General features: G+C 37.5%; 1 protein-coding gene across 7 annotated transcripts in view; it reads left to right on the forward strand.

The window, feature by feature from the left end:
• LOC124875178 (rho GTPase-activating protein 44-like) overlaps positions 1-20,866 on the forward strand; it is a 129,386-nt gene that overhangs the window by 54,859 nt on the left and 53,661 nt on the right. For all 7 annotated transcript variants that reach the window (XM_047377128.1, XM_047377133.1, XM_047377129.1 and 4 more), the window contains exons 2-6: positions 11,555-11,594; positions 12,046-12,165; positions 14,736-14,812; positions 14,938-15,049; positions 18,342-18,418. In XM_047377128.1, coding sequence (XP_047233084.1) covers positions 11,555-11,594; positions 12,046-12,165; positions 14,736-14,812; positions 14,938-15,049; positions 18,342-18,418 — 426 coding nt within the window. The remainder of the gene's footprint in view (positions 1-11,554; positions 11,595-12,045; positions 12,166-14,735; positions 14,813-14,937; positions 15,050-18,341; positions 18,419-20,866) is intronic.

A 20,866-nucleotide genomic window follows, 5' to 3' on the forward strand; every position in this document is an offset into this window, starting at 1 on the left:
AAGCAGGAGTGATGCTCAAACTTTATTTTTACAAATTGTCAGGACCAATAAAAAGAAGCGAGAGAAGAAAAGATCTGAAAAATTTATATTTTTAGATCACAAATCCTTTAGCTTGACCTATATTTATGCTAGAATGATGAATTATTCTAAGAAGAACTAGGACATTATCATACAGAAACTGGAAGGTGAACATCCGCCTCAAGCTTAAGTGTTTCTCAGCCTCTAACAGGTTTTCTTATTGGCCTATATTTAGCACCATCGATCTTCTCATTTACTTTGAACAGCTTCCCTTTCTTGGGAAATTGTTTTATAACATGATCCTGCAATTAAATCACAAACAGGTGGACTCTATTTATTAATAAGGTGTCTTCTTGTAAGGCACCTGTAAAAGCATTTTTTTTAGCCTATATATGTTGCTGTGAATTTTTCTTACCTTTTTACAAATACTTCAAATTGTATTTTCACCCCATCAAAAAACTTCTTAGGTGAAAACTCTTAAGGCTTTAAAGAAATACACAACCTTTTAAGATTGATTTTATTTTCTAATCTTTGCTTGGTTTTGTTTTTGCTTTGTCAGTAGTGAGGCCCAAAAGGGCTGAGGTACTTGGGGTGAATCTGGAATGAGTCGGGCCATTTCATTATGTTCAGCTAGAGGAAAAGCATGAGGAATTTGATGCTTCTTTAAAGAAAAGGGCTCTCCAAACTCTGGCATTTTGACGTGATGTGCTGGAGGCAGCAGCTTTATCCCTCACTTTTATGCTGTTTTCTTTTGCTGTTTTCTGTTACGTTTGATTGTGATTCAGTGCTGGATTTGCATCAGAGTGAAGGTGTCAGTTAAAAACAGCTCCAGGCCAAATACTGCAGATACAACATTTATTATATTTTTTTTTACCAAATATTAGTTTAGACTAATGCATATCTTATCCCAAATTCACACTTAAAGGTAAAGTAGACAGACACTCTTTGTGTCTTTTTTTAAGTGTTTTTCTTTTTCTTTTTGTGTCTATGTTTTGTTTTTGTTACATATTCTTTAATTTCAGTTTGCTCCTGAACACCATATTTAATACAAAAGGCCTCAGTAACTGTTAATAACAACCCAACTGAATCCTGTTTTGTATGTTTATTTATTTATTGGTTCACAGTTTGCTCGAAACAGTTTGTTTATAATAAAATGAGCAAAAACAAAATAATGTTTTACATGTTTATGTTCAATTCATTTATATAAGAACATAAGCCATTTATATTTGATTGACAGCTTATAAACAAGAACTTTACTGATCTGTAATTTTATGAAGCAGCTAAATGAGTAATAATGTAGGCTGTAAGTAATAATGTAAGCTTTTTATCTAATATTTTAGCTCGTAAGTATGTATCCCTGAGCCATGAAGGCCATTAGCTACATAGCTTATGAGCTATGTAATGAATTAGTTGTGTAGCCAGTTAGTTCTGTGAAATATTTAGCCTGTCGAGAATGACGTCAGATAGTGTAAGCTGAAGTAAGAGAAGAAATTAAAAATGGTTTTCTAGCATAAAGAAGCTGGAGGGTGTGTGTAATACACATAAAGGTGCAGATCTCATCTAAGGTTGTTGTGACTGTCTGACCGGCTACCAGCACTGCACCCCAGGCTCCCTACAGAGAAATGACTCTATTATACCCTATAGCCTCATTCAGCCTCACACACCTTTTACCTCTTCATGTTAAATCCACCTGCTCTGTTGCTGCAGTGCCTACTGCCATAGCAACCATCAAACCCACCCCAATCCTGGTTAGTAGTAAAGGCATGCTGGGTAATATGACTTCACCTGGAATATTTCTCCTGGTGGGCTTTTTTTCTCCTTGAAACATGTTTGTCTCATAAACCATTTTTCTCCCTCTGGTGTGAACTCTTTTTTTAAAATAAAAAATAAGCCTACATATGTTACATAAGGCAGCCAGGGTGCATTATATAATGTGAAGGATTTTCCTCTCCTCTTCAGAGTGTATGTTTAAAAAAAAAAAAAAAAGTTTGACCTAATTATAGTCCTGGTTTACTTTTGCTATCTTTGGTTTAAATTCTTATTTTTTGACTGACTCAGATATTTTATGTAATGGTTTTGTTTAAATATTTTCCATTGATTGTTTCATACAAGCCTGCCCAGCTGTCATACATTAAGTTCAGATGTACTTGATCCCTGTTCCAGTATTTAGGGAAATCTTTATCTTTCTTCATTTTTAAACATGTCATTTATACTGAAAATAATTAACATGTGGTTGGTGCTGCAATATGGTAGCATTTATATATGGTGCAATCACTAACGGGAAAATTAGGAGGTTTCTTAATTTATTCTCAAGTGATGATCTAGCTGCCAGGAAGCAAAATTTGTGAATCTGCGCAAGTTCCAAAAACTACTATAAATGTCAAACTGTCTTTGTGGTTTTGATTCAGACTTTGTCAAGAAAGCTTTTCGGAAAATCAAACATAATTGTAATTTATTTAAATTTTCTCTGCAGTTTTTTCCTCTTGATTATCTATAATATATCAAGATGGTTTATCACGGGGGGGATGAAAACCTTTTAAAATAAAAATTCTCTCTTTCGGTTTGAATATCCTTATCAGATCTCACTGCCACTGTTTTCTCTCTGCCAGTGGGAATCCCGGCTGTGACGACAGTAACTGCTGCAGTAAAATGCCAACTGCGCAGCAGAGGCTTTGGTTCTGGATGCTGTGGTGCACTTCATCTGTCAGAAAATTAACAAAAAGCTGCAGCTAAAGCAAATTGGTTAATGTTCTGTAACGTGTTCTTTTTCCACCTGTTTTCTACGTCAGTGAGCAGTCAGGTTCTACTTACTAGCATTTCATCAGCCTAAAACATTTTTCCATAATATGTAGCAAGTTTTTTAGCCTCTCCTTTCCGCAGCTGCAAGCGCTGCCATGCTGCTTTATGAGAACCCCCTCGCGCTCCACCCACCCGGGTGGAAACGTCAGCATAACACGAACAGCAGACCTCCTCCTGTCCTTTACATGTACAGAATTGCAAAAACATAACTACGAGGAACTGTTGGCAGCATGTGTGTATGCATGCATACATGACATGCCTTTAAATCTATATTTGTCCTCTAGTTTTTATTAATTTCACAGTAAACGTTTTTTCTGTGCCTAGTCTTACTGATGCATCAGTTTTTTACTTGTTCAAAGGTTAAGGATTTGCAGAGATGTTGCATTTGTTGAACTGACATTGCCAATAGTCCTGCTGCTCTTGGAGTGGACCATTCTGTTACACATTTAGCAGCACTGTAGTTACAATATCCTGCAGCTTTAGCTTTAATATACAAAAAATAAATCTATTCCCTCTGGGGGAACATTACGCCAAAGTGTTATTGAATCTTGCCTCCTGTTGGTAATGGAGGACATGACAGTTCAAATAGTTCAAGACATAATAATTAGCCCATTCATGAGGATGTTCTTGTGCTGATTTGTTTGCAGATGTAATATCTGCAGGCTTTAGAGGTTGGGACATTGTTAGCAAGTATTCTGTTCATTTTTATATTCTGGGTCAAAAAATGCATTCCAGTGGCTTACAGCAATTTGTTTTGCTTGCTTTAACCTTCATCTTATCATGTAGCTGAAGAGAACAGGGACCCCCCCGTTTCTCTTCAGCTACGTGATAAGATGAATGCAGTCAAAACAGCAGTTATACAGGAAAGATAATGAAATAAAGTACTTTGTAGTTTTTCCTGAACTTAACAATTTTTCAAAAACAAATCTGTTTAGTTTAATCTGGTTTCACATATGCAAGTGGTGCTCAAAAGATGACGGTGGTTGTTGGGATTGCAAGCAGCAAACTAACATTAAAGTAAATAAAAATGACAATAAAGACACAGTGCTTTTAACATTTTTCACACTTATTGAACCTTATAACATTTTGTCAGATTACAACCACAAACCTCGTGAACTTGTATTTTATTGGGTATTTATGTGTCAGAACAACAAAAAGTATTGAACAATTGTGAAATAGATAAAAACATTTTGTTTTTACAAATAACTATTTTAAAAGAGTGTCTGTATTTATTTTCAGCCCCTGAGTTAAAACTTTGTAGATCCACTGTTTGTTGCAATTACAGCTGCACGTATTTTGGGTGATGTCTTTACCAGCTTCACAACTCTAGAGACTGAATTCTGTACCTATCCGTTCTCAAGGGTTTTGCAGCCTCCAAAAGTTTTTTTTATCCTGGATTTTCTTGTAGTTAGGCCCATCCATCTTCCTGGCTCATCAGCCCCCCTGCGTGCTGCGAAAAAATATGCCCACATCACGATGCTGCCACTACCATGATTTATGGTCTCAATCTTTTGATCCTTGCGATGTTGCTAGTTTTCTACACTGCATAGCGTTTTGCATGCAAGCTAAAAAGTAAAAATCTTGTCCTATCTGACCAGAGCAACTTCTACCACATGTCTGGTTTAATTCTACATGGCTTGAGACAAAATATAGTAAGGCCTTCTTGCGGCTTCTATTGCAAAAGTATTCACGCTGTTTTAACTAGTGTGGCATGCATTTGTATTCAGTGCCTTTTCATCGGATTCCCCTAAAGGAAATCCAGTGCAAAAAACTGCCTTTAGAAGTAATCTTATTTAGGACACACACCTGTTTGCACTTTAATCTCAGTATATATCCAGCTGTTCTTTAAAGGTATTTAGAGAACATTAGTGCACAAATTGCATCATGAAGACCAAGGAAAGGAGCAAAGCCATCAGGAAAAAAGTTTAAAAGGAAAATTTTAGAGGAGGGTTAGAATATAAAACCATATATGAACATCTCCCAGACTACTGTTCATGCCATCACCTGGAAATAGAAAGACTGAAATGGCTGTAAATCTACCAAGACATGACTACCCACCTAAACTGACAAGTCAGACAAGAAGAGCATTAATCAGAGAAGCAGCCAAGAGGCTAGCAGATGCAGAGATCCACAGCTTAAGTGGAAGAATCTGTTGACAGGACAACTCTTAGTAATTTAAGTCACAAATCTGGCCTTTATGTAGAAAGCTATCATTGAAAGAAAGCCACTTTTCTTGCCTGTTGTTTACCCAAAGCCAGTCCAGCCTGACTGAGCTTTCAATGTTCGGCAAAGAAGGATGGACAAACATTTCTGCTTGTGGTTGTTATTTAACAAAAAATTTATAAATGTATAAAAAATTTACATATACTTTTTCTAGGCACTATATTAGTTTACACTGCAAACTTCAGTTTGTGTTCGCTTTATCCTTTGAAAAACTGAATAAAAAATATACAACCCACATGCTCAGATGGGTCTCTCACACCAACCTTTCTTTGTCACATTTGCCTCATTTTCTGTTAGAACCGAAAGCTGCTGTAAACATTTCAGCTCTCTCCGGTTGCTGATAACATCTGGATCTTCTTACTTGTGGGAACTTGGAAACTATTAAGACTTCAGAAAACAGATTCTTGCCACCATTAAATCGAACACTTACAGGCTTAAATAGCTGCTTTTGATGAAAGACTGTGTCCAGGAAAGAGGCACATTGCTGTAGCCGAGGAAGAATAAAAGCACTGTCCCATTGTCCTTCTGAGTCTGGCCTTTTGTTCTTCAGACAAATCGATAATCGTTCAGTTGCAGCTCTAAGACCTCTGACTCAGCTCTGAGATGGTTTTCTTTGTGTCAGGTAGGTACATTCAAGTAATTTAAAAAAACTAAATTTTTTTTTGCATCCCCGAGTAGCCAAATATACGACTGGTGACTGAGAAACAAAGGACCAGGTGGTCCGGCCTCATTCTTAAGGCTGACTTTCCATCCTTCATACACTCCTCCTCCACCTCCTCCTCTTACTGTGCTTTCCCCCTTTTTCTGTCTGGTTTCTGTCACCGGCTCCTGTCTGAGAACAGGTGTGTTATCACCTGTCAGCAGGGCGGATGTGGAAGAGAAAGCTGCTTATTGTTGGTCTGTCAGGACAGGACTGTTAAAGTTGGGTTTTATAGCTGTATTTTTTTCTTTTTTATAAACAAAGACTCTGCTTCTAATAATAAAATAACCTTTTATCAAGAAAGTTGACATATTTCCAGGTTTCTATTTTCTTATTTACATTTGTTGTACAACTTGAGCATCTTACGCATGGGTTCTGAAAACCTCAAAACGTTTCGAGGGTTTTCAGTCATCTTTAGGCATTAATTATTTTTTAAATTATTCTTTAAACATGTGCTGATGAACTTGATGACCATGTCATCAAGTTCTGCAAAGCCCTGATAATGGTAGCTTTTATTTGATTCAGGAGTGGTGGATCAGGGATGCAGGGCAATAGCTCTTGAGGACTGAAGTTGGAAACTAAACTATCCCATGCCGTCTCTCCGGCTGTATGTTAAGGGTCGTTGTCCTGTGGGAAGGTGAACTTCAACCCCAGTCTCAAGACAATTGTAGCTTCTAACAGGTTTTCTGTTTCCATCAACTCTAACCAGCTTTCATGTACCTGCCAAAGAAAAGCAATCCCACGGCATATTGTTGTCACCACCGTGTTTTCTAGTGTTTATGGTGTAGCCTGGGTGATGTGCCATTTTGGTGTTCTGCCAGTGTTTTTGCATGGAGACCAAAAATTTAGTTTTGGTCTCATCTGACCAGAGCATCTTCTTCCACAGGCTTGATATGACTCCTACATGACATGAGGCGAACCACAAACGGGACTTCTGAGGCTTTTCTTTGTGCAGTGTTTTTCATTACTTCTCACTGTTTTATAAAGGCCAGATTTGTGGAAAGCAAAATGAATATTTGTCCTGTCAAGAGTTTTTTCTATCTGAACTTTGGATTTCTGCAGCTCCTCCAGAGTTGTAGTGGGTCACTTAGCTGCTTCTCTGATTATTGCTCTCCTTGTCTGGTCTGTCATTTTAGGTGGACACCCATGTATTGGTAGATTTGCAGTTGTGCCATTTTCTTTCCATTTTCAGATTTTGGATTGAACAGAGCTCTGGGAGATGTTTAACACCTGGGATATTGTTTTCTAACCAATAAACGTGTATAATTTTCCTTCCACTTTTCAGTTTTGCTCTACTTTGCATTGGTCTATCACATAAAATCATTTTGAAACATTTTAATTTTGTGGTTGTAATGTACAAATATTAAGATCACTTGTAGGTAAAGAATGGTGGATCTTTTGGCAAATTTTGTTTTCCTTTTCAATTACAGAATAAATTTGAAATATCAGAAAGTTGAAATTTGATTTCAATGATAATAATAACATTTTGAGGGAAACAATAAATGCTGAGGAGAAAAGTAGAATAAATATCTTTAAAATGGTGGAATCCTGAAAGTGCTGTTTTCCCCCTTTTCCACTGGCTCTGTTTAGGCCGGCTCCACTCCACTCATTCTGCTTTGTGAGCATTTCCATTAATGTTTTGTTGGTACTTACTTTTTCATACCTGCTCAGGAGTAAATACATTCGGGGCTGAATCGGGAGTACATGTTATGTGATCAGACTGCTGTTTACTGATTGGCCATGGGACCAGGAAAAATGAAGAGTTTTTCTAAGAGATAGTACAGGGAAAAGTTAGTAAAATTAAGAGCGGCTACAATAATGTTAAGGACCACAATGGCCGGAGCAGGTGAAACGGAAGTATAATTTTACTATTTACAAATCATAAACCGTGCCTGTAGGCTGAAAAAAAGAAAAAGAACACATCAGCTTTCTGAATTACATGCAGGTAGGGCACTTTATCCTACGTCAGCTGATCAAATATAAAATAAGGCTCAAACAGGAATAAGACCCCGCTCATATCTGCGGTGCACAGATATCCAATATCCAACCCAAAACTAATTTCACCGTGGTCCAAAGTCTGCCATTTTGAAGTCCTTGTCCTCATTATGGCCATAGTTGAGACAAAAACTTCCTCATAAAACCCAAAATTGCATTTTAAACATCCTTGAGGCATGGATTCAGAGGGAAATTTGTCCATATTTATTTAAAATTCTGTTTGTTAATTAATTATTTTAGGTTACATTAAAAGCCAAAATTATTATTAATAATTATTATTATCATTATCAAAAACAAAATTGTTTGCATTACGCAGATTTTGCAGAAAAATACCATCTGCTGAAAACTGGTGGTAATTCTGGTGCAGGAGAAATAATGATGTCACTTTTTAAAATGCAAAAAATCTTTTGCACCATGGATCGTTCAAACATGCTTTATGCAGGTTTATAAACACAACTCAAATAAATATACTCTGTGAAGAAGATCTGTATTATTTGCACAACTGATTCTAGTATAAATTCAAGTTAATACAGTATGTTTTTCAAAATTATATAAAACGATTTTTCCTCTAACTCTAATCAAGGTTTCTTTATCTTCAAATGAATCTGTTAAAGGAGCACATAATCCCACCGTTTTTTACAATCTGCAGTATTGATAATGGATTTAGAAATGTCATTTTAACATGATTCCTCCACTCAGGTGATGTTGCTAGAGCGTTGAGCAATGCCTCGTCAGGCCAGGTTCTAGAGTTTTCTGTTAATTAAAATGATTATAAAAAAATTATACATTTTTTTCCCCTTATCTCTTTGAACACTTCGCTTTATCTGCTGTGTTGTGGCTGAGGAGATTAAAATGGCAGGCTGATGCAAAAATAGGTGCTAATTGCCCCCATCTGCTGGACCTGCACATATTTATTGCAGTCTGCTTTGTGAGTCTAGTTCAGAAATAAAGTAAATAGCTGGAGTTGCAGAATATAGAGATTGTGCTGCTTCATGATATCCACCCTGAGTTATCAGCAAGTGACCGTGATCTCAACAAGTGTTTTTACAGATAAATGATGCAAAATTAAATTGGAGGACAGTGTTTCTTCCAAAAGTGCTTGCAAGAAACCTGTTTTAGACTTATCTTTATGTTCTGCATCATATCATGTTAAAAAATATTTACATGTACCAGACACCAACACTCTAGAGAAGCAGGCTGTGCTGTTTGTTGTTGACCTCAAGTGTCTCATAGCTTTGTGTCTTTTTAACATCTGCTCTGACTGTTATCAAACTGTTAGTTTTTTCTGTTGCCCAATGCCAGACAGTGGCAGTGGTTCTGTCAGTTCAGCAGCTGCAGTAATCCAAACGCTGCGCCTGTCCGTTGTAGTGAAGAGAGAGCTCAGCTGAAAGGAGAAGCTCTCGATTTACCAGTCGATACATTCATGCCCTCACCTGTACTAAGAAAATGAGGTCCTGGATACCAGCAGCTGAAATGAGCTTCCTCCACAGGGTGGCCGGGGACTTCCTTGAAGATAGGGTGAGGAGCTTTCCTCACATCGAGAGGTGTCAGCTGAGGTGGCTTGGGCATCTGTTTCGGTTGCCCCCTGGACCCCTCCCTCATGAGGTGTTCCAGGCATGTCCCACCGGAAGGAGGCCCAGGACACCCTAGAGGGACTATGTCTCTCGGCTGGTCTGGGAATGCATCGGGCCTTCCCCAGAGGACCCGGAGGAGGTGTCTGGGGAGAGAGAAGTCTGGGCGTCTCAGCTAAGACTGCTGCTACTGCGACCAAATCCCGAATAAGTGGAAGACGAAAAGTACGAGTAGCACTTTCTTATCAAATTAAGCTAATGAAAATAACTATACACAAAAGTCAGATAATGTATTTTTTATTTTTTTATTTAAAAAAAATTATTTAAGGGTGTAAAGGTATAATTTGGAAGCAGTTGGTTGATGTGAACAAATGCCAATGCTAGAATTTTCTCATGTCCACTCTGAACCAGCAGGGCTCCAAGTGAGTTAGTGCTTTGAGCATCAAAGCTATTATATGCATATCGGATTCAACTAAAAACATCTCACTAAGCAGGTGAAACCAAACCATCTATGGTCTGCAACCAAATAAATACTGCACCCAAGGAACCTTGCACTTGTTATGCATTGTGGTTTCAATTCAATTCAGTTTATTTATAAAGCACCAATTCACAACTCAGTCGTCTCAAGGCACTTTATAAAGTCAATTCAGTCCAATCATACAGATTCCAAGTCAAGTACATGCATTCCAACTGATCCTAGTTATCAAATAATGCTGTCAAATTCAGTTTATCGACCCAATGTGGGATGGATATCGTCCATCCCACAGACCCTGTCTTCCCCAAAATGTTTGGCAATTATCAATGTAACCCACATCGTTTTCTGGACACCACCTAGGCAGCCAGCGGTTGAATGACAGAATGCGGCTAAACATGTCGTCACTGGTCATATCGGGGAGGGGACCAGAGAAAATTACTGAGTCCGACATTGTTTTGGCAAACTTACACACCGAAACAACACTAATTTAAGTGACCTCCGATTGGCTATTGTCATTACTGCCGGCATGAAAAACAATCTTACTGTATTTCCGCTTATCTTTAGCCAGCAGTTTTAGGTACAATTTGATGTTGCCCATTCTGGCCCCTAGCAAACATTTGACTATGGTCACTGCTGTCTCTAAAACCACATTTCTGACAATGAAGCTGTCAATTAGCAGAATAGGCTTCTCAGCGGGTGTGTTGCTTAACAAGGGGAAATTTGTTAGAAACGCTGACGGGTTGGTGGTGATCCGTGGACTGGGATCTAGGATAATACTTTCAACGTTCCGTCACCAAGTTAACCTGAGGTCCCGGCTGCATGGGATGTGCTGGAGGACTGCTATGGAGAACTAACAATGAGTTAGGGCTCCCAGCTACGGGGGAGCATGCAAGTGTAAAGTGGAAATTTTTCAGGCTGCAGTATGAATGGAACATATATTTTTTAGAATATTAAAGACAAAGTCAGAGGCTGTTATATTGAAAACAAGGAGGAGGAAAAACATGAGCAGCAGCTCACAATGCTTGTAATGGTTTTAAAGTATTCATAAGTAGTTGTAAAAGTATTTACTCCATTCTTTTCCTGCAGTCACAAATTCATTGGAGATGTTCCTGCTTAGGCACTTTTTTGTCAAAAAAACCCAATGTGAGCAAATTAATCATGGAGTTTCCAGTTGCCCAATAAGGTTGAAACTAATGACGGACATGTATAAACCTTAAATTCATGGAAATTCCACAGATTTTGAGAAAACATCCTAGTATAGATGTGATACCTGTGTCTGTGGTATTGTAGTAGGATGCATGGGAAAGCATCAGGAAAAAGCTTTTTTGGCAGGTAATTATGATGCAGTAGTGTGATGCTTTCTTTGCAGTGATGCAGGTTTTCTACAGCAATTTCCCTTGCAAAGTCGAAATACTATTTCTTGTTTTATATTTGGTTTTTTACATTTTAAATTTATTTTCAAAGTGTGTGTCATAAATTAATCCAGCCAGTCTCTGTCTGTGTGCTGAATTGGGTCAGTGTAATGTTCCTGTGTTATGTATAGCTACAATGCAGGGCTGATGGATATACAAGGGGGGCAAGACATATAATGAACACACATACACCATAACAGTATGTTATGTTGTTCTATTTTCATCGATATTGTATTATTGTATTTCAACTTCGATATACTTTATTTCCAGCTCAGAAGACCTCAGTTGTCATATTTCCACAGTAAAAAATTTCTCTCATCACCCTAACGACCTCTTTTCTTGTCTTGTTTTTCTTTTTCAGGGCTGAAAAAACAGAAGTATTGAGTGAGGACCTACTGCAGGTAATAATAAGTCTTCATTGAATATGTGTTTATGGTTGAGTGAGTGTCTTTCTTGGGAAAAAATCATTAGTGGTGTAAAGTATTCATAAAATGACTTTTTCCAAATGGTGGTGTGAACTGCCTTCAGGCAACTGTAATGAGCGCAGAAATTGAACTTTTTTTCAATACAAAAGGCTGAACAGCGATTGATCTGGGGCGCGGCACTGTAATTGACCAGATTTATGATCAGAGTCTGCTCCACTGAGTTGGTTTAATAATGCAATTAAAGGCGTTTAGGCACAGGTAGAGTAATGGTGTTTATATGCCAGTATATAAGAGCCACAAAGTCTAAATTTATTTAAATTATACCTTACTATGTCCTCTTTAAACCAGTACAATCTGTCTGCATTTGATGGGACAGACTCTATACGTTCTGACATGTATTTTCTGTATTACTGTGTGTCTATTTCAGGTTGAGAAACGGTTGGAGCTGGTCAAGCAGGTTTCCCACAGCACACACAAGAAGCTGACTGCCTGCCTGCAGGGTCAGCAGGGGGTGGATGTGGAGAAAAAGTCTGTCAGGTCGCCCTCGGTGAGACTCAAAAACAATTCAAGAAAATAATTTTTATGCCATTTAAGGTTTTTAGCAACATTTGTGTTTTTGTTTCAAATATTATTATTTGAAGCAAATAACAACAGAAGTATACAGGCCACACCAGACGCATACCTTATTTTGTTTTACAGTGCCCTAAAGGGCCAGTGATATAGTGGAGCGAGAATAAAACCAAAAAAATCACAAAATTAAAAAAAACTTAATAGTAGTAATTATTAGACACAATAAAGGAAGGAGTGGAAGCAGCACGAAACATGTAAGTTACTTGGGGGGAAAAAAAACTAAATAACATACCAATAAAAATAAGAAACAAAAACATCAGCTGATTGTAACTGGAAACAACACTGAACCCATAATTTCCAAACCCACCCAAAACCTCCCTACTCTTACCCCTGACTGGGTGTTTAAATATTTCTAACAAAGTAGAAAAAAGGTTCCCTGATTTGGTCGAAATCATTCATATTGCCAGTATTGCTCTTTCCTATTTTCTCAAGGTGAAGTGTGTCCAAATGGTACTAATCTCTTGCAATTAACTACAAAATAGTTAAAATTTTCTGTTCGGGCCCTGGGCATTCACTGAGGCAACTGTCCAAAGCATCAGACTTGACCCTTTCCAATTGTGGCATCAGTGAGGATGCGTAATTTCGTAATTGAAGATATCTAAAAAAGTCCCTATTTGGCAATCCAATTTTATCTTGTAATTGTTTAAATGACATCAAGATGTTATTTGAGTACAAATCTTTCAGCCTACAAATCCCAAATTCTTGCCATAAGTTGAAAGCCCCGTCAATACAAGACTGCTTGACCAAGTTTGGTCTTTAATTGTTTAAAAAACTAAGTCCCTAGCCCGTCCGGGCCTGGACTCTTTTTTTTTTAATGAACCAATAGATTTATTAATTTTATTACTTATAATTCCCTGCGACCCACTATGGAAGAAGCGGTATAGAAAATGACTGACTGACTTATAATTCTGTCTGTAAGGGCTTTGTGATCCACTTGATTTAGCACAGGCAGATTACATTTGTCTAGAAACTCCTTTTGTCATTTGAGTTCGCAGTGAAACAAGAGGTATAAAGAGATTTATAAAATTGCTTAAAACTATTGTTAATATCTTAATGTGATGTGACAAGGTTCCTGTTTGCAGATCAAATTTTATGTATCGTCCTAGTATTTGCTAACTTTTTTAACTGTCATGCAGGTAGCTTCTGTGGTTTATTAAGCTTATATTTTAAAACACATACAGTGGGGAGAACAACTATTTGATACACTGCCGATTTTGCAGATTTTTCCCACTTGCAAAGCATGCAGAAGTTTTTCTTATAGGTACTCTTCAACTGTGAGTGACAGAATCTAAAAGAAAAATCCAGAAAAGCACATTGTGTAATTTTTAAGTAATTAGCTAGCTAGCTATATATGTTCAAATAAATAAAAATCATCAAAAAGTTTCAGAACACTTGACGAAAAAAACTCGGAGGAAGAAATAAACTCAACGAAGAACAAAGCAAAACTCAAATCATAAAGTGTTGTGAAAAAAATCCGAGTGACAGAGCAGAATTTATTTTGAATCAATAATACTAAGTACAAATACTATATTTTATCTTGGCAATAACGGTTTCATCCTTACTATTTTAAAGCTAGGAACAGGGGGAAAATTAAACTGAGGGGTTTGTTTTATTACATAGAAATGCAAAAGATAGAATGTGCCCTACAGACAATACCACAAATTTATTTGGCAAATGTTCTAATCATTTATGATCTAAAATATATCCCCCACCCTTATGCAGTGTCATTTTTTTGAAACAGGCAAGGTGGCTCATTACTCAGGGTGGCACACGCAGAGGGACAGTGCTGGCCCTTGACCTTTTTTTGTTTGGTTATCTGCCAGTTGCATCCACAAGGTTTCTAATGTTTGTTTTTCATGTCCAGTCAATGGACTGTAAGAAAATATGGCTGTACACCAAGTACATGGGCTTTTCACTTGCAGTCTGTGATTTGACACTTTAGTAAGGGGCTATTTCACAGTTATTTAAGGAATGGAGAGTACATTTGATCATCTCTAGATCAGATCTAAAATGCTTAGGCCGATCAGATGTGAACTGAATTGTCACACATTGCACATATATGTTTTACAAATTTGAAAAATGCCACCTTGTATTGTTGGGGAGCAGAAAGAGGGGATTGCCCAGGGTGCTATTAAGGCTAGAACCACCACTGCCCCTATATGTGGTCCTTTAATTACCCAACCTAAGTCAAAATTAACTTTTGGAAAAGAAAGCATTACTGAGTGTTTTAAAAATACATGGTTAGGTCATTTTAATGTGATGTTTATGACTCCACAATGAGGAACATATCAGAAAATATCACATCTTCTGTTAAATAGTTTTTAATCAAAATAAAACCTGGTGTCAAACTGTGAGATACTTTGAACACTTTATGTTGTCTGTCAGTTTTCTGTGTAAACTGATGTGTTACTCACAGTTTTCTGAGATAACTGGCACATATAACTGCCAAGACGGACTCATTGATTGTTTCTGCTTGTCTCTCTGCAGAAAAAGCTTCCTCTCACAACACTAGCACAATGTATGGTGGAGGGGGCGGCCGTGCTAGGGGATGAATCCCTCCTGGGGTAAGTGCTCTAGTCTTATTCACCAATGACATGTTTTTATAAGAAAGCTCAGTGAGCAGAGACTGGCAGCACAACTGCAGATCTGATGTCATCTCTGATTTAACATGTTTCACGGGTGGATGCAGGAAGATGCTAAAGCTCTGCGGCGAGACGCAGGACAAACTCGCACAGGAGCTCATCTTCTTCGAGCTCACCATTGAGAAAGATGTGATTGAGCCGTTATACGATCTAGCAGAGGTAAACGTATTTTTTTTCTCATTTATATGTTCATAAAATTTGAAATATTAGTTTGACATTTTTTGACACCGTACTGTAGGGTTTGAGCTTATCCATTTTTAAATGCAATTAAGATAAAAATAAGAACTGGGTTTTTTAGGTTTACTGTCTGCCTAGACTACTTATGATATTATTTTATAAATGCATTTAGGTAGGGTTGCTCAGTTACAGACAAACATGTAATTGTGCTACTATTAATAAATGGAATGACAATATCTGTTACAATTGATTTAAAATCTCCTGACTCTTTTTTTTAATCTTTTGCTTCATCATAATGTCCCACTGCTCTTTGTCAGCTTTAATATGGTCCGTGTTCATATAAATCAAGGGCTGTAAAAATCTGTTCTACAGGCCAAAAATATAACTTGCATGCAGATTGGCATTCATGCAACTTAAAATATAGCATTGTACCAATAAAAACATCCAAGCATCTCTTACTGATTATGATATTGCACACAGCAATATTGTGATGATTTTGATTCAAAATAACGTGCAGTTCTAGATGTAATTTAGCCACCGTATTGTCCTCATCAGGCCTGAGCAGAGAAAGTCACAAGTATTTTTTTCCAAATACAAGCCAAGACTCAAATTTTTAATAATTTAAATGAACTTTTTTTTTTTTTTTACATTTCTTAACTTTATTTTGAACAAAGGTTTGATTTCATCAGACCATTACACAGTTTCCCACAAGCTGTTGGGAAACTTTAGCCAGAGGTAGATGTTTGGTTTAGGAGAAAAGGCTTCTTTCTTTAATTTCTTGCTCTTTATTCCAGACATATGGAGAAAACAGATTGTTGTTGCATGTAGAACACAACCATTACCTGTCTGAAATTGAACCAGCTCCGGTGTTACCCACCCACACCCTTTGTTCATTATCGTGGAGAAATGTCCAGTAACACAAAACTGTTGTCCCACATTTTCTCCAATTCTATACAATATTGTGGAAAAATTAGGACACCTTATCACAGCATGTTTTTCCTAACATATTTGTACATATGCGCTGTTTAACAATTCAGAGAATTCAAGTAATTTAAGGAAAGGAATTTTAAAGTTTTTCTATATTTAATATAAAATTGTGTACATGCAGAGGATACTGAAAGCAACTGCCAACATAGTTGTCCAGACAAGTTTAGCCTGAAAGTAGACTGCAAGGTGCTAAAATAAATCTCCACAAAACATTCTCATCACAGAACCGACAGCTGACTCTAGCCTCTTGCTATTGTTGATGTGAGAGTGTATGCCTGCACAACCAGAAAGGGACTGCACAGGTTTAACTTTAATAAGAGTTGGAGGAGTAAAGGAGTAAACCTTTGCACTCTAAGAAACAAATGTAGGTTAGACAGAAGTTTGACTGACACAACATAGATACAGACCAGGGCCAGTATTCACGATGAATCCTGACACTAAAAGTAGCTCTTAGTGGCATCGTTTTAAGAAAAATCTCAAATTGAACAAATGTTAAGAGTAGTGAGAAGGACTTTAATGTGCCTAAGTGTTTCTTAAGCAGAAAAGATGACGGACGACAGAGAGAAAGCAGAGGTATTCTCCGTACAATGAGCAACAGTGAATTAATAAAACGGTACCGGCTCAATCATGCAGGGATCCGTGCCCTAAACAGTCGAGTAAATGAGCACATGAACTTCTATAAAAATCATACAATTATTAATATAGAGATAAGATAAACTTTATTATTCCCCCAGGGGGAAATTATTTAGTTTCAACAGCAGGACAGGGTAAAGGTGCACCTGTACTAAGGTAATATTAGGAAGGATAAATAAATAATAGAAACAATAATGAATAACCATGAATAAGAGTGAAATAAAATCCAAACAATACCATACAGAAGAAATTAAATGTTATTTACAGACTGTAACATGCTTTCTAAAGTCAACATTTGGAGAAAAATATATTAAAAAGTTAATAAAATATATGCATAAATGCACTTTTTGTGATCCTGGGACCATATTGTCCTATCAACACTTCTCTGTCCAGTTCGGTTTTCTCCACCTTTTTTCAAAATATTGTTTTGGTCGTTTTGCCAAATATAACTGCTTTATACAAGAAGGTGATCACAAGAAAATGGTGGCAGGTGAGGGTCCTCATTAATATAAAATAAATGAAGTAGGAAAACGACCAGCATGGTGAGTAAACATAAGAAGCAAATCAAAATAATGATGAGCATGTATATAAGGTATGTTCAAACGTTTTGATGCTGTGTGACAATTAATTTAAGTTTGCTAAGTTTCATTATTATGACTTACACATCTCTTAATCCAGTCTAAATTCTATGATCGGTTAATTTCTCTCCATTGATTACTAGGAGTGCGTTTATTTTATTTTTTTGTCTTTTGCATCAACCAATCAAAGTTCTTAGAAGAAAGCGCCACACCTAGCAATGGGGTCAACCACACTTTCTTACTAGAATAGGAGTTTCTGTCGTCTCGTTGCTCAGAGTCTCTCTCAGCAGCTAGCTGAATCACTCTTAAGCTAGGAGTCCTTGGCAGGAATGTTTAGGCTAAGATAGGCGCTCCCTGAGAGGACAATACGAGCCCAGGACTTCTGGAGTCGTGTCTTTGGACCAGTGTGTCTAAAATGTATTTATTTGGATACCAGAATAGAGAACATGTGTAGTATAACCCAAATGCAGCAATCTAGAATTGAATTCTACTGTGCATCAGAGGGTGTTTGATGAAAATGTGGGACGATCTGTAAAAAATAAAAACAAAAAAGCTGAAGCAGAACTGGTTCCTGCAACATACCAGTAAATTCACCAAGGACTGACTGAGAGATAACAAATTAAGACCTGGTTTGAGTCAGAGCCCAGATCTTGATCTCACTGAGATTCTGTGGGTGACTTGCAACAGGCTGTGTATGCAAGAAACCCTCAAACATCTCACAGCTGAAGGTGAGGCAACTTTACTCAGCCTGATGTCAGAGACTAGGAGATGGCTACAAGAAGCATCTCACTAAAGTTATTTCAACCAATTTAACATTTGCTGTTAGGGGTTTAGGGTCTCTGCTTATTTCTCAGTCGGAATGCAGAATTGTTTCATATTTTTCAACATACATTCAGGATGTTGCAGGAAGACAATATTTTCAGAACACGGTTTTTACTGTATTTGTTCCTTAGATCAAGCAGATCACTGTAACGCAAATGCTGAGTTGTGCTTTAGTAGACCAGCCGCTAAAAACAATTAACCTGTTCCTGGTCTTTTCTTCCCACATTAAACAACTCTTTGCTCTGTCTTCTCAGGTGGAAATCCCAAACATCCAGAAACAAAGGAAACATTTAGCAAAACTGGTCCTGGACATGGACTCTGCTCGCACAAGGTTAGTGTGAAAACTTGTATGACTTTATTGTGTAAGGGAGAGAAAATAAACACCGGTCCTCGAAATGGGAAACTCCATCCCCTGTGAACAAAGTGCTCCTAAAGCTTCCCACTGAATGTCACTATGATTTGATGCACACCATGAAGATGCTGTGTTAAGTTAAAACTCCTGTCGCTGAACTCTGCTGTCAGCCTGGGAAATATTCACTCTAGGTGAGTTCTAGGTGTTGTGCAATCAGGATGCTTATTTTATTTGATATTTAATTAAATAGGCATTCATTCTGTCAAGTATTGTCCTGGGAATACCAGCCCAATATGGTGGTAGCATCAGGACAATAGACGAAAGAGTGATTTGAACACTGGCATTATTGAACAGCACACATATGGAATAAATTCACAACAATCTCTCTCTAAAATATAAGAATTTATTAACAGAAACCATTCAGTTCCACATTAAACATATTTAATCAATAATCCTTTAACTAGGCTAGAAACAATTTAACTAAAACTACCTCGCAAAATTAAGGAATAAAGAAAACTAATGAGCTTTATACAAATGGAGGAACAAGGAAACAAAATTCAACAAAAATGGTTGAAAACCATAACCAATAAAATGATGCAATATTACCTTTCACTGTTATCTATGTTTGAGAATCAAGGTTTACCTTGAGGAAGTTGAGGAAGTTGGAAAACAAATTAGTTTTAGAACTAATTAACAACTACTGTATAATTGGCATGTCTTCAAACAACCAATCACAATGCAATACTGAGGAGTGGATAAAACATAAAAAAAAAAAAAGAAATTTAATTTTAAATTTTGCTGAATTACAAATCAACCTTTTGGATAATAAATTGTTAATGCTCACATAAGATGGCGATCAGCTGTATGTAAATATTTGTCTTTGCTAGTACTAGCAATAGTGTGTTTGATTAACAAAGGAAAGTAGCTTATTTACCAACCCTTTAGTTCACATATACTTGAAATACCATTAATATACATTTTAATATGCATATGATTGCTGATGGCACGTTATGGTCAATCTGTGTTTAAAACCACCCATTAAATGAAGTTTGTCATAACTTTAAAATACAACACAGAACAAACAACTAGCCTCCAGGCTGAAAGGCCTCTTCACATTAGGTGAGCAGATAGCCTCCTAGCACTCCCAAATAGTTTACCTCAACCTTTAGAACCGCACACAAAACAAAACAGCATGAAATAAACAATATTTAGATTGTTTCATCCTAAGCTAATTTTCTCTGCCCACAAACCACCTCTTGACTTGAACCGTTCTAAAGAATGAGGAGGGGAGGTCAAAAGGGCATTTGTTTGGGTAGCGAGGTTGGCCTGATCTGACCAACATGGCGGGCACGAATGCTGCAGCTACTCTCAGTAGTAGCTATGTGGGTAACTGCCGCTGCCTAGACTGGCATGTAGGAAGATGTGCGATACTGCGATTCCTATCATCTCCTCTTCGGCAGGGAGGAAGGAAGTTGCTTCACTCAACGTGATTAGAGACAGAGTCTCTTCTGGGGACTCTCTGGCTCCGATGTCTTTCTGTAGAAGCTCAGAAAGAAAAGCTTCAAGACAAGCAGATCATTCAGACAGCAGATCATACATAACTGGTTGCTCCCCAGCGAGGGATTTGCTAACAACAGATCATAGTCAACTCTGGATCCAAGTTTGAAGAGTTAGTCCAGCTGTCCAGCAAGTGGGACATTCACAAGCGTTTCCTCCATTGTCCGCAGCTCCGGGAGAGTCGCATGGATAGAGAATGAGGTGTAGTGGAGAATGTTTTTTTGTCATTGGCTGCACATATCACAGGGATTCCAGCTGTGACATCTCCTTCCTGGGTTGAGCTAGAAGTAGGTTAAAACTGCAGTTAAAGGTGCACATAGTTTCCTACCAGCAGCTTTGTGTACAGTTCAGAGTCCATGTTTTATCCATGTTTTTGTCCGTAGCCGGGGGCACAACACAGAATCGGGAAAAGCAAGTGTCTATCTCATAAAAGCACAGTAAAATGCATTGACGATTGTGTCTGTAACATGACAAAATGTAGAAATATTCTAAGTAAATAAATACTTTTTCACAGCACTGTATGTTATGTACTGTTGGAATAGGGAAATGTTTGCAGTCTCCAACCAAAGCAGGCCTCTTTTTATAATAGACAGTCATCCTTTTTTATATAAAGCATGTGCTTAAATCATGCATTTCTTTACAATATATTAGACATTAGAAACAGTCATTTAAAAATGCAAATATGCCCATTGCTTTATTGACTTCATCTTGAGCCAAGAGTCAGATGTTGCAGATTAAGTAAGAAACTGTTTCTCGATAACTTTCCCTCCTGCTGACTCACTGTCGTATCAGAGTTATCATCAGCAGTAACATGCCGGATGTTATTTTCCTCACTGCAGTCCAGTCTGGCAGCTTTTTAAAGTGACCCAA

This window comes from Girardinichthys multiradiatus, chromosome 10 (genome assembly GCF_021462225.1).
Source record: "Girardinichthys multiradiatus isolate DD_20200921_A chromosome 10, DD_fGirMul_XY1, whole genome shotgun sequence".
NCBI lineage: Eukaryota > Metazoa > Chordata > Actinopteri > Cyprinodontiformes > Goodeidae > Girardinichthys > Girardinichthys multiradiatus.